The 14697-nt window shown below is 53.3% G+C and overlaps 1 protein-coding gene across 15 annotated transcripts in view; it reads right to left on the bottom strand.

Annotated features, from left to right (window-relative positions):
* LOC122628873 (RNA binding protein fox-1 homolog 2) overlaps window positions 1–14697 on the bottom strand; it is a 75092-nt gene that overhangs the window by 32855 nt on the left and 27540 nt on the right. For 3 of the 15 annotated variants that reach the window (XM_043811670.1, XM_043811671.1, XM_043811677.1), the window contains exons 1-4: window positions 12456–13317; window positions 2836–3123; window positions 1543–1806; window positions 1394–1447 (exon numbers count right to left, since the gene is read on the bottom strand). In XM_043811670.1, the coding sequence (XP_043667605.1) occupies window positions 1394–1447; window positions 1543–1806; window positions 2836–3123; window positions 12456–12467 (618 nt within the window). In that variant the 5' untranslated portion in view covers window positions 12468–13317. Of the gene's footprint in view, window positions 1–1393; window positions 1448–1542; window positions 1807–2835; window positions 3124–5221; window positions 5531–12455; window positions 13338–14697 lie in introns of those variants that run through there. The other 12 variants (XM_043811664.1, XM_043811669.1, XM_043811672.1 and 9 more) reach the window with 9 other exon arrangements.

Below are 14697 nucleotides of genomic sequence, written 5' to 3'. Positions count from 1 at the left end.
CCTTTTCTAAACTTCCGATTCGCTTAATCTTTCTCCTAGCTTCGTTGCCCCGAGGGAGGATCCGGCAAAAGCGATTTCGACGCGACGGCGAAACTAAACTCGGATGATTTTACGTCGTCGTCCTCGTGGGACGCTATTTCGCGAGAAAATCGAGCTCAACCTCGCTCACCGGAGAGAGGGATAGAAGTAGATCGTTTCCTACATTCGCTCGAGATTAAATTCACGCACCGAAGGAAAGACGAGGTAATAATAATCGTAAGCTAACGCGAAGAGAAGACAAATTTAGAATGCGAGCTTTGCACGATTCGTTACACGTTTTCTCTCGACGGGAAGGCACGGAGATGGAGAGGGAGAGAACAAAGTTGGTCGCGTGAGTAACACGATTACAACTGCAAACGAACGATCAAAATAATAAGACGCGTTTAAGAGTTACAAGCGACCATTACTCTCGTGACTATTCATAATCCAAGGCGATTTGTCCTATCGTCGGGTCGCTATCGGCTTTCTCCACCGTGCCGGTAGAATATTACCAGAACTTAAGACGATCTAGAGAAAAATCCCAAAGGGTACGACGGCGACGGCGAGGATCGAAAGGGGAAAAAACGAAAAATTCGAAAGAGCGCGAATCGATCGGCAAGGACGTCGTCGTCGTCGTCGTCGTCGTCCAGTTGGTAAAGCCGAACCCTCCGCGGGAAGTTGATGAAGTGCACTCGTGTGTACTTGACGCAAAGACGCTGAGTATGCAGGCTCACCGGATGCCGCCTGTCGGCACGATCTATTACTGCGGATCTTATCCAGACCTCTGTCATCCATATCGAAAGCTATTTACATAACCGTTTCCGCGGCACCGTGCAAAACCCCTTTCGTTCTCCCTTCGATCCTCTTGCTCGCCGTTGGTCGGTACTACTTTACGCGTTTACCCAACTAGCACCGACTTTCGAAACGTCGGCGACACGTTCGCCCCGTTCGCTTTCGCGATTCCGAGACGACCGAGCGACGAGAGCGTTGCCAACGCGCTGAAAAAGAAGAAGGATAAGCAGCGAGGAGATGCAGAGCCGCGAGCTAGTCCTTTATTTTTCTATCTCTCTATCTCTCTCTCTCTCCTTCGACGGGAGAGACTTCGATCGAAGAACGAAAAACGTGGCTAGCGGCGGCGCTGCAAATTTCCTGAAACGTCGATCGATCTATCGGCGATCCGAGAGAGAAAGGAACAAAGTCGACGAGAACATCTTCAAAGTCGAGCGCGTCGAACGTCGAACGAAAATGAGAGCAATCGCGTTTGAGAGATCGATCGACGTCGCTGTTCCTCTCAATGAACAAGAACGATAGAATTAAATGTCCGAGGACGGGTTGAAAGGGGTGGCTCGCAGCCTATAGATCGACGTGAGCTTACCTTGCTTCCTCTCTCGTTAAAAATGATTTCCACGTCGAGGATCGGGCCGAATTGCTGCAACAAACGTAGAAAAGAAAGAAAAATAGGAATCGAGAGTCGAGGAATATGGGAGGGGGGGGGGGGACACGTTGTTCTCCCCGGACACTCACCCCGAACATCGCCCTCAAATCGGGGTCTCGGAAACGAAAGGGTATATTGCTGACGTGAAGGCGTTTAGGCTGGCCCTTCAGATCCGCGGCCTGCGTCACGGTCGCCGGTGTCGTAGCGCCCGAGGTCACCGGGACGAGAGATCCCGCATCGACGGCTCCTTCCGGGTTCGTCTCGTTTCCTCCTTGCGTGGTCGCGGCTTGTTGTCCGCCTCCGCTCGCGGCCGCTGCCGCTGCTGCGGCCACCGCCGCCTGAAACACCTCCGACTGTTCGGAGATAAACGATCGGAGATAAATGTGGGCTCTTTATCGTCCGCCGATCCCCGAATCGTATCCACCGCCCGTCTAAATCTTGTTCGCGCGAATCCCTCGCCTCGCTCGCGTTCGCCTTTAAATAACTATCGCGTTTTTCGAGAGGCGCGAGACACCGACTCTATGCGCGAACACCGTCGAACGAGTGGTGTACGGCTGAAAGTGGTCAGCCGAAGCGGTACGCCGAGCTTATCGCGCTCCGACTACTAACGAGCCCGAAGCTACGCGCGGTGCTTGCTCGGCGGCGAGCGTTGAGAGAATATCAAGCGTTACGTCCGAGTTTGCGTACAACGTGACGATAATATCTAAAATCCATTCGGATGTGCTCGGGGCTGCGTAGATAATACGTAGATTCTTATCGGGTTGAACGTACGGCAGGAGCGTAATACGCCTAGGAGGAACCGTTAGAACGCGCGGTTCCTCGGTTGATCGAGAGGAGAGCGAGCGAGAGCGAACGAAGGCGTTCGTTAAGGGCAACCGGATAAGAAGACGCCGATCCGACCTCGTAACCGCGTAATCGAAGAACGAAAGAGTAAAAATGAAAACGTAAAAACGAAAGAGTAAAAGAAAAAAGCAGGAATGTGGTGTTCGAGAGGGCGACCTCGTATGCGAGCGATATCGTTCGTCGAAATGGCGATACGTCGTTTCGAAAGCTCGCAAGAAACCCGCATCGGGGACGACGTTGCGTGCAAGTGCGAAGAGTAACGCGAACGAGAGCGATAAGGGGGCCGCATCGAAGAGGGTAAGTAGCGTATCGCAACGAGGCGTATGGCGTCTAGCGCCGTCGAGTCGAAATCTCGGCGTCGGAAAGGAAGCGCGACCGCGGATAGGCAGAGCAGCGGACCGAACGAACGAAGCGAGCGAGCGACGAGCGTGGTAGGTTTACGGTGTCGTTTCTCGGCGCCTAATCAACGACGATCTTCGCTAAAAAATCATGAAAATTTCCTCGAGGGTTTGGTTCCTCGAGCGAACGTCGATACTCACGATCGCCTGCTGATCGACGCCGTTCGGCGGCGGAGGCGGGCTGAAACTGGCTGCCGTCGGTGCCCCCTGTGCCGTAGGATGGGGTCCACTGGTCGGTGCCGCTACCTGAGCTCCGCTCTGTGGTCCCTGCTGACCCGCTCCGCTGTTGTCTTCCTTTACCTGCACCGACGGGGGAGCTTTCACCTCGCCCGCTGCCCCGGTCGCCCCCACGACGCCCGCGACGCCGTTTACCGGCGGCGGGAAGACACCCCCACCGTACGGCGCAGCCATTCCTGTCTGCACCATGTGCTGCAACCGACAAATTCCTCGATCAACGGTCGGTTCCTTCCGCTCGGTTCGGCGAAGGACAACGACCCGGGATTACGATTAGCTCGAGTAGCGAGACCTAGCAGAGAAGCTCGCCGTGACCGTCGCGAGGACGAGGCTTTTGGCGAGCTTCCATCGATGAATAAACGTCGAGATTTTTCCTCCATAAAGAGAGAGAGAGAGAGAGAGAGACCACGTGCCGTATATTACGGGTCCGACCGTTCGCTTTTCCTCTAAATATCTAGGTATACATCCGAGCGCGCCGGTTCGTCTTCTCTCGTTCGCGAATAATTCTCGTACATGCGTCGACCATCTCGACTCTTTCCACTTTGCGCTTCTCCCTCGAGAAAGAAGCGAAACGATCGCGTCTGGAAAATCGCTCTCTAAATAGCCGCTCGAGCTCGAGCAGGGAAGTACTCGTTGGAATAAATTAGTCGCGATAAATCACCGTAAGGTCGAGCTTCCGTGACTTTTTTCTTTCTCTCTCTCTCTCTCTCTCTCTCTCGCGCGCTCGCGCACTCGCATCTACGTGTCTGGCGCATTTAGCCTCGTAGCGGTCCTTTCGATTTGCTCGGTCTCGTTGCGATCGAAGGTACACAGCACGAGGAAAGGCATCCTCGCGAGAAGACCACTTCGGTACTTTTCCCGGACGTCGAATGTTCTCGCAACGCGAATTAACGAGAAGCACGTTCGCCTAAACGAGATTAGAAGGACGACGACGACGAACACGGTCCGCTCGTCTCGTATTATCGCCGGCTATCCGTTCGGGTCGCGCACGAAGAAACCGCGCGAGTCGCGAGTATGCAAATTGGCATAGAAGGCGAATAAATCTAGAGGGTGCCCTCGGTGCGTTTGCTCGAAAGCGAGGAGCATGAGAAAAAAAGAAAAAGAAAAAAAAAGAAAAAGAAAAAAAAAGAAAAAGAAAGAGACCGTTCCATCTGCAGGGAGTAGCGACGATTTTCGCGTTCTCGTTGCCGTTGTCCCTGCATCCGTGCGCGTCGCGGAATTAAATAATTGAGATGGTTAGCACGCATACGTCACCCTTCCACGCGCGCACGCACGCACGCGGTTGTGTGCGTGCGCGCGCGTCACGTGAAAAACGGTCCAACGATACGAACGAGAGGCAAAATACGCGACGGCACGTTTGCGATCGATCGAGTCGCGCCGACTTGAAAAACTCGTTCCATCGTTTACCTATTATCGATCGCTCGAATCGTCGATCGTTTGTTTTTTCTTTTTTTTTTTTTTTCTAGAACCCGCGGACGAGAGGGACGAACGTGAAAGCGATTTACGAGGAACGTTAACCATCTCGCGCATCCTCCTCGTAGTCGGCTAACGTTGTAGATTTTATTGAAGCGACCGAACGAGAGGAGTGGACGGTTCAAGAGATTAACAACGAGGCCGACCACGCTAGTTTTGAATATCTCGGAGCATCTGGCACGCGATAAAAGCGAGACTCGGCGTTTTCGCGGTGGAGCGCGTTACAAAGGTCGTACGCGACTTTTATCCTTGACTTTCCGCGAACGTACGTACGTACGTACGTACTCTTTCTCTTTTCCTCTCGTGGTCGCGATAGACCCTCGTCGAGATCGCGAGAAGGAGGTAACGATTCCGGCGTTTGCGAGAAAAAGCGGGTACGCGTCCGACCGGGTGCCTCGCTCTCTCGCACGAAGAAAGAATTAAACAATCCGTATCAACGGATGGCTCGGTGCCAGTGAAAAACGTTTCTAAAGGGTCTCGGAGTTACGAGCGCGTCTACCCGTCGACGGCGAATCCTCCCGTAAGCCGGACCGCCGGAGAACGACGTAGAATCCGCTTCCCGTTCGACCGTCCCATTCGCGGCGCGCGCCTAAATAGTCGAAGAAAAAAGAAGTGGAAAAAGGAAGGAGAAGGAAAAAAAGTAAAAAAAGAAAAAAAAAGAAAAAAAAGAAAGAAAGAAGAAGAAACGAGCGTCGACGGTGATCGAATCCAAACGGGAATGAAGAAAATCCGTGTTGATCCGTATTAAAGTAGCGCCGCTTTCAGCGACCCGATTACATTTATTCATGCTTTGGTAGTTCTACGCAGTATTTATTCGTACCTGTCCGACAACGGATACTCGCTTCGACGGAAGCCATCCCGGTCGTCTCGTCCCTTTCTTTCTTTATTCAAAGTACGGGAGAGAGGTCGGATCGATCGATTATTTCAGTTCGAGTCGAATCGAGCGAGAAAGAGCTATCCAATTTTTTTCTCCTCTTTTTCTCTTCCCTTTTACGAATCCCCCGAAGCGTGGCGCTCTATCGAGTATTTTCGGAGTAAAGAGAGGAAGAGAAAAAGAAAAGTCCGCCCACGAAGCCGTGTAAAAATAGACGAAAAGATATCTAATTATTTCTTCTCGACGGAAGGTTGGATATTTCTCTTTCCCTTTTTTATCTCCTTCCTTTCCTTTCTTCTTCTCCGTTTTCTTGTTTTTTCTCCTTTATTTATTCGACGAAAGGAAAAGGAGAGAAAGAAAGGTCGAAGAAAAAAAGACGGAATCGTCGAGAAATTAATCGGGGAGAAATTGTTCTCGTCGACGAGGCTGCGCAAAGTCAACGTTGCAACGGAAAAGGAGCTTTGCGAAACGGTACCGACGATAATTCACGCGATTACGCGAATAGCCCCGTCGTTTAACGATCCTCTCTCTCTCTCTCTCTGTCTCTCTCTCGGCTACGAACGATTATCGCAATTTCGCCGTCGAGATCCTCATAAATTCGCGTGGAAAAAGAAAAGAGACAAGGCGACGTTTCCTTCGGAGGCGAGGGAGCGCGTACGGGAGAAGAAACGTCGACGTAATAAGATTTTGAAGCCGAGCCAACGGAAAAACCGACGACTATTAATAACTCTCCTAATATGAAATCATTCGATCTTAATCACGGTCCATGCGAGTCGGCGACTCGCACGACCGACTTTTCCCGAGAGAATTTAAAAGAAATCGATATCGGACCGTCTCGAGGAGGAGCGTCCGACGCGAACTCGAACGATTCGATAAGGATCGACGGTCCTCGCGGACTCCCGTTTCGGAGCGAGCGCTAGCTCGAAGGGATTCCCTCGGCCGGCTAGTTCGTTCCAACAGCCCTTTCGCAGGATCGTTACTCTCGCGCCGCGGCTAACCGGCTCTCTTCCTTGTCCCTTTGGTCCTCCCTCGAGCGGGACGCCGCAAATAACGCGTAATGAGAATTTTAAGCGTTACGGTCCGCCGCTCTCGTTCCTTCTAACCGACTGCTCGCTCGCGCGGACGGAAAGAGCCCCGATCGAGGCAGGTTGGTTCGCAAAGGCTCCTTTTCGCAGGACCGTTAGTACGGAGCGGTGGAACGAAGGGATCGTAGACGGATTTTGGCACGGAGCCATTCTCTCGGGCACAAAGGCCCACGCTACTCGAACCGTTTCTGCCTGCCTGCCTACGAGGGGTCATAAAGGCTGCCTTCTTTGCCCCTTTCCCCCTACCAATTGGTACTATCCGAGCTACTCTATAGCGACCGTAACCTCCAAAACGTGCACCATCCTTCGAGGCGTCCGAGACTCGACGAAATTCTTTCCTAGTCGAATTTGGACGCTTCGCCAAGCGTCTCGTTGTCTCTCGTCGACGACTTTCACTAGCAACCTTGTCCACCCGATCGAAACCGATCTTGCGGCTCGCCCTGAAAAACCGCGATCCGTCGTTCGGTCGTTCCAATCGCTATGAAATATTACTCGATCTGTCCTACCGCGCGTATACCATCGAGACGAGACTCGAAACCTTACAATTTGCGAAAGTTTCCTATCGAAGGAAAACGATTTCTCGCTTCTACCGACGCGACTTTTAGGCGGGACTGGTTTATTCCTCGGGATCGTTTCGAGCTGTCCTAAGGTGGAAAAGAGAAAAAAGGCTGCGCGATTGCGTTCCTTCTCTGGATGGTATACGCGGAGACGCCTACCGTCTGCTAAGCTGCGACGCGCGAGCCGCCACGGATTAATGTGTGTGGACTCGCGATGCGTGTCGTGACGTCACTTCCGGCCAATCAAAAACCATCAACGCTACGATCGGCAGCATCGTGCCGTTGGCGGCGGCGCGTCGGCGACACCGACACCGATACCGACGGCGACGGCGACGGCCACGACGACGACGACGACGACGACGGCGGCGATAATGATGATCGCGCTAACGTCCACCATTCGCATAACGTCCACGCGTTGATTCGTCGAATTTCCACTGAAGGCTTCGACGAGTCGCTAGGTCGAAAGGGGGAAAAATATTAAAAGATTCTCGTTCGAAGTTTCGAACGTTCTCGAATAAAGGAGACCGTCCTATCGAAATTTGTCGAGCGCAAAGACGATCTCGACGAAGAAAAACTAAATAAATAAAGAAATAAGTGAAAGACCAGCGTCGAGCTTCCGACCGAGCGTCGTTACGTCCAATTGGTTTCGTTAACGACCTTCAGGAATTATCGAGCACGGTAGCACACGCTGCGACACGCCAATGGTTTTCCATTTTTCCAACCGAGAAAGACGTAGACGCAACCCAGACGCGACCTGAAAGGGGAGATAGACAAAGCGTCGGGAAAAAGAAAAAGAATCGGAAAGAAGTCGGACATGGTGGAGAAGAGAATGCCAAGAGGCTCTCTCTCTCTCTCTCTCTCTCTATCTCTCTCTACTCGAGACGTCGAGCACGGCAGTCGTCGACGACAAAAGTTTGAATTATTCATAGACGACGCGCGGCTTCCGATTGGTCCTTGGTTCAGGAGAAATTCATCGCGCGCATGCGCCCCGTTGGAAGCATTTTAATGACTTACGCGCCTGACGTATCGAGGCGATCCTGCGTATGAGAAAAAAATCGTGCAAATCCGTTGAAAGGTACGCGATCGATGATCGATAGAGACGCATCCATCGCGAACGAGATCTTCCCAAGGGGTTCTTCCGCTCTCGCTCCGTCTCCGCGCGTACCGAATCGAAAATTGTTTCCGACCGCCGGCGGATGTTACGAAGCGAGGGGCGAGACGAAGAGTTTGGTAGGTCCGTAGGTGGCGGACGGTAGAGAACACGGTCGCGCGAAATCGGAGCCGCGAGCAGCGCGCTTTCCCACAGCGAACCCAGCCGCGCAATGAGATTCGAGCGAAGCTTCGATTACGCGAAACGATCTCGAAATCGATCTCTATCGAGCCGGGCCCGATTTCCGATTTCGAGACGCTTCGAAAAAAATCGATGCTTCCCTCGTTTAGCCTTTGCTCGCGTCGCAATGAAATTCGAGTAAATCGGGTCGTATCGATTTCGAAAAGAGACGGAGCGTCCACGGGAAAAGATCCGAGTCGAAGGTACACGATCGCGCTTACGAATCGATAATCCCGAGATAAGAATTTTAACGACGTCCTCTCCTCGGTCGATCCGATCCAACAACAAGGACCCGTCGCGTCTTCGTTCCCCTATAATTTCGACCGTTTCTAATGGTAAACCTCGTCGTCGTCGTCGTCGTCGTCGTCGTCGTCGTCTCTTTGCTTTATCGATAGTGGGGGCCGACGAGCGCGGGCGCGGGGACGAGATAAGAGGCGGTAGAAGGCTACACAAAGCCACGAGGAGACGAAACGATTTTATCAATGAACCTTTGAGTCGAGGCTCGCTGATACGATCGCCGATGTCCGAGAGGGGGAGAGAGATAGAGGCGCGCGCGCGTTCACGTCGACGACAGCTATTCGGAATGCGCGCCGTCGTGCAAATCGTGCACCGGGTGTGTCGTCGTTACGACGTAGTACGCGCGCGACGATTTCTTCGAAGGTACGTGCGATCGCGCGAGACCGCTCTCTTACCATGGCCGATTCGTTTTGATCCAGCGAGATAAGACGAATCCGAAAAATCATCGATCCGATGAAACGATTGGGAAGCGAAGAGATCTTCGCGCTTCGACGACGATAAAACCTTTCGACTCGAGATTAGGCTCCGCCGCTTGCCCGTAATAGCTCGATCGGCATTTCGCCGTTATCTAGGGTCGTCGCCTGCATTTATCGCTTCGCGCAACAGCTACGGCGAGATCGAAAGGAACGAATTTCGGTGAATTCGTAAAAGACGTTTTCCTCCTTTATCTCTCGCCCGGACCGAAGGATCTGCGCCATCGGTACGCTTTTAGCCCGGTAGCCGCGCGGTCGTCGAGCGACTACGATCGTAAATAACGTTCGCGTTTTAATATCGGCGAACTCGTAAATCTTCGTGGCCCTTCGCCGAGGACGGGGGTCGGGGGGGCACGACGTCTATTTTCGAAAGACGCCTTTTCCCGAGCTATCGCAAGAAAATTGCGGGGCGGCGGGGTGGACGTGGAGAGTCAGAGAGAGAGAGAGAGAGAGAGAGAAAGTACGCGCTTGCAGCGGAGATAACCTTTGAGACGACCCCGCCTCGTTATCGTCGGCCGTTATCGACGTCAGGCCTCGCTTTTTTAAGCTCTCTCTCCGCTTTCGATAGAAATAATACGATTCCGAGAGGGGAGTAAAAAAAGAACAGGAGAGAGAGAGAGAGGATCGATACTCGAAGGCTCGGAGAGAAGAAAGTGCGCGCGAACGCGCTCCGAAGGAAAATGGAAGGTACACCCCGTCGCCGTTCTCGGCTCCTTTCGATCCTCGACGGGAGAAAAGTTTGGAGCAAGGGCGTAACGCGCGTATCGCGATTCGGTAAAAGGATCTCGCGCGGACGAAACCAGTCGGATAAGGTTCGATTTCGAGGAAAGGTGGCGATCGAGTCGAGTAGGAGCCAAGCTCGGGGAAGGAGGGGAAGTCGAGAGAGGGTGCGCCAGGGACGGACGCGTGGGTGGTCCTGGATGACTCCGAGAGAAGCTGCGACTACTAGCCCGGTCCGATCGATATCTGCACCGCAATGCCGGGGCGCCCTCGACTACGACCGACGTACGCGACATAGACGACGACGACGACGACTGCTCCGAGATAATCTTCTTCTTCTCGAGAAGAAATCTCTCTCTCGTGCTCCGAACGCTGGTAGCAGCGCGCGAGGAGCCTGCCTCCCGTTCCGACGAAAACGAAGAGAGCTCGTTTCGCCGACTCGAGTCGAGGGGGAAAAGGAATTTGGCCGTTTCTCTCCGTCCTCCCATCTTTCCCTCTTTCTCTCTCTCTCTCTCTCTCTCTCTCTCTGACTCGACTATGACTCATCTACCTCTATTTACGAGCGAGCTCTACAAATATTTACGTAGGTGGTAGACTCGTACCCCTCGAGAATGCTACTTCGTTAGCGCGGCCGAATTTACGCGAACGCGACCCCCGTGCAGCGGTTCTTACCGGAAAGACGTTCGGTCGCTCGCGAGGAAAAGTACGGAAGCGGCGCGCGCGGAGAAGACTCGTTTATCGCGCGAGACGGGACAAAGAGCTCGGTATTTTCTAAAGAGTTCGTTGACAGTCGTCGAACAGAAGGGGGAAGCGCGATCTCGAAGACTCGAACAAAAGCCTCCCGCAATCGTTATCTCGACGCTTATCGCGAACGGCTGTTCGATGCGGCCACCGCGAAAAGGATCTTGGACTTATCGACGCTGCGGAACTATCTCCGAAGGAAAAAATCATCTTGGTAAAAGTTTCGAAGCCGTCGTCGAATCCGCGAGAGGAAGGAGAGGGCGTACTTTAGCGTTCGCGTGCGAGCACGAGTCTATCGCTGAGAGAGAGAGACGGATGTTACGCAACCACGGCCAAGATCTCGAAAAGTCCGTAGATCCGATCGAAAACTCGGATCGATCCGTCCGACCGACCCGGGTTCACGGTTGGGTTTAAACGCGAGATTTACGGTAAAGTACCCGTTAACGGGCGGCGGCGGCGGCGGCGGCGGCGGCGGCGGCAACGACCTTCCCGAAAGTAAACGATAAGAGGGAGAGGAAGAAGAGCCGGACGAAAACAAAAAGAAGAATCCCGAATCGCGTCGTTGCCGGCGACTCTAGGAGAGAGAAAGCACGCTCGCCGCACCGACCGACGCGAATTTCGTACGACCGAACCAGTTTGGCTCGATTCAGGTAGTCGCAGCGTCCTCGAGCGAGTTAGAAATTCTTACGGCTGAGCGCCGAAAAGGTGCCGCGCTCCTTCGAAACTTTGCTCCGTGGTTGCGCGAGCGAAGCGGAAAAGAGACGTTTTACGCGTTTTGCGCGATCGAATCGAGTCGACGTTATTTACTTTCCCTCCGGAAGAGCGCTCTTTCCCTCCCCCCTATTCGTCTCTATTTTTCTCATCGATCGTTCTCCTTTTGCTCGATTCGCTCCGCTCTCTCCGCGGGAGAGCCGCGTTCTTCCTCTTCCCCTTTACGACGCGAGTATCTTAGGCCAACCAACCGAGGAACGAGCCGACCCAAAAGCTCGACGATAAGCTCGTTGTCTCGCCCGAACGAAGAAACATCGTTTTCGTTATTCCTGCAACGTCCAGCGCATTTTTCGCGAGAAGCACGCGTCGTCCGTCTGGAAGGAGCGCGTTCCGAGAAGCGGACCTTTCCCTCCTCCTCCTCCTCCTCCTCCTCCTCCTCTTTCCGTGCTCGCGCGAAGAAAGATCTCTCTATTCCTTAAATAAACTCTCGCGGAATTCACGATGCGTCCTATAGCCTCGAAGGCACGCAGTCGCCGAGGCGTCCCTCTGTCCGCGACCACGAAAGCGAGACTATCGCTCCCCCTCGTCTCTTTTCCTCCTTTCTCTCTCTCTCTCTCTCTCTTTCTCTCTCTCGTCGTTCGGCCGTTTTTAGCGTTAACCTCTAACGACGCCTTTGCTGGCATCGCCGAGAAAAAGGATACTCGTCTTTCGCTCCTCGACGAATCGAAACGCGCGGGTCTACCGACGCTAGACGCGTAGAGATATCGTAGAGTCGACGAAACGAAACAAAGGGAGCAAAGACGAACGTCGAGGATGTCGACGGGGACGACGGAACCGTTCGCGTTCCTCTTCTCTCTTTCTTTTCCTACGTTTCTACTAATAAACTCGAAAGAAAGAGCAAAGCGCGATTCGACCGTGGAACACGACTCGTACGCTCGACGCGCCATCTACCGAACCGACGCCTCGCGAGGAGAGAGCACGTCGCGCCGAGAGGCCGGCGCTCTCTCTCTCTCTCTCTCTCTCGCTCGCTCGCTCGCTCGCTCGCTCTCGCTCTCGCTCTCGCTCTCGCTCGCTCTCGCTCTCGCTCGCTCTCGCTCTCGCTCGCTCTCGCTCTCGCTCTCGCTCTCCTCGGTCTAGCGACGTCCGAGCGCATCCAACGCGTATCGACGCGAAGCGAAACACGAACGATCGAAAGCCCGTTGAAAAGGATCGAGATTCGAAGCCGAAAGAAGGAAAGGAAAGAAAAGATAATGATCGCTCACTTACAGGGTAGTACATCCCTTGCGGAGGAAGGAAGAACGCCCCAGAGCCCCACAGTTTGAGGCCGTTTTGCTCCACCGTTGTGCGAAAAAAAATCCGTCACTGGTTACCTCCGCCCCTCCGTCTCTCCCGTTCTCACCCACCGTCCACTTCCCTCTCTCTTTTACTCTCGATCGGTTCCTATCTATTTCTTTCTCTCGAATCGCTCCGCGAATCCTCTCCTCTTCCTCCAGCGCCTCCACGAGAGCGCGTAGCCACGTAAATGGCAAGAATCTTTTTTCCCCGTGAATCCTGCTTCGGGTCCGGCTTGCGAAAAATAACACAACACTCTAAAGTATCTCGGCCGAAGGAACGACACGGCGGCGTCGTCGAGAGACAAAGTGCGATGCGCTCTCTCTTTCCTCCCTCCCTCTCGCTCTCTCTCGCTCTCGCTCTCGCTCTCGCTCTCTCTCTCTCTCTCTCGTTCCAAACTCTCGCGCACGCACTGGGGCGCGCGCGCGCGCGCCAAGGCAATTTCTCGCACGCACCACAACCGCGTACGGCCGAGGAGGAATCGACGACGAAGACGAACGAGCGCGATCCGCTTCGCAACGGACGAGAAGCGTCACCGACGACTCCTTTCTTCTTTCTCGTCTCGATTAGTCAAATTTGCGTTCTCTCTTTCTCTCTGTTACTCGTTTGGCTCGCTTCTTACCCGATATCCCTCGTCCGTACTACGAACTCGTCGACGACCGTCACCGTGCGTGGTGGCTCTACGACTGACTCCCTCGCGCATTCGTCCGTCGCCATCGACGCGCTTAGCGCCACCTACTTCTATCGCCTGACCGCGACGCTGCCTGCCGTCGGCCGAGCGAACCTACCAGCGCGCTTTCGCTCGTTACGAATATACCCGGTGCTCGCCGAATTTCGGATATCGTATACGCCGTTAGATGAAACGAGCTTCGCGAGATTCGTCGTTGAACGTTTTTCCACAAATTTTCTACACGAACGTGAAAGCGATCCTTCCTAAAAGAATGGTTTAAGATTTAACGCGTTCGAGAGAGAGAGAGAGAGAGAGAGAGAGAGGGGGGGTGGAAAACTGAGATTCGGGTAGAACTCGTCGAGAATAAGAGACGCTCGAACGATGATCGATAGGATCGCGATACGTTCTCCAGCTTGAGAATCGTTAACGACCACTCGGGGTGCACCGAGTATTTTTAGAAGCACGGCTATACGGACGGATCCTCGTACGTCGGAGCTTGCAGCTGCGACGCACATGCGCCCGCTCTCGCCGGCGAGCCCTACGCGTCGTGCGCTACGTGCGCCTCGTGCGCGCGACGCCATTTCGAATCCTGTCTTCTCCTCGCTCGCACCGTTCTGACACTATTAATGTTTTATGCCCCCTACTTCGGCCCCGAGGGTCAAAGTAAGAGAGAGAATGAGAGGAGGAAGAGAAAGGGCCGCGCGGGGAGGATCAATTTATCGACCGTCGGAGAAGAGACGTATAAACTCCTTCGGCGTGGATGCTGCGATCGACCGTCTCTCGTCTCGACTGCCTCTCCGATCTACCCGCATTCGTCGATGTATTATTTAAACCGTTGTTTCCATGCTTTCCTCTTGCATCGAAAATAGAACTAGTTTTATATCGCTGCTGCGAGATCGATCTCGAAGGCTCCTGAATCGAGCTGGAAGGAGAGAGAGAGAGAGAGAGAGAGAGAGCAGACTTATATCCTCCAAACGTTAAAATATTTATACGAACGGATCGAGATACAAAGAAATAGAATTAATCTTTGTAGATACTTGGGCTCCGAATAAACGTCGATTACGCTTTGAGGATACACGTAACATTCCTCCGACCGCGAAGCACCGACAAAGTTGCTAACGCAACTCGAAAGCTCTCCTTCTCTCTTCCCTCTGCCTTCAACGAGGGGGAAATACTAAAGTGGCGTCTCCATGACGACTACGAGGGAGTATCGAGTCGAGTACAGAATCAACTACCGATCTCTGACACCATAGCTCTCTACCCGGGACGAAAAATAACAAAAGTTTGGAACTTTCGATTCTAATATCTCGTACGAAACGAGATTTTCCAAGTAACGAGAGAAAGACAAAGTTCTTTCCTCCGGTCGACTTTGCGAGAACGAGATACCTACGTGCGAGTGCTGTACACTCGCTGATATACGTACGTACGACGAGTATATATGTATATATATACACGCACGCATGTATCGGCGGACGCCAGAGAGCGTGATTTTATTCCGAGTAAAGT

Source organism: Vespula pensylvanica, chromosome 4 (assembly GCF_014466175.1).
Source record: "Vespula pensylvanica isolate Volc-1 chromosome 4, ASM1446617v1, whole genome shotgun sequence".
Lineage (NCBI taxonomy): Eukaryota > Metazoa > Arthropoda > Insecta > Hymenoptera > Vespidae > Vespula > Vespula pensylvanica.
Note: the sequence above shows the minus strand (reverse complement) of the source record. Positions and strands in the feature narration are given on the sequence as shown.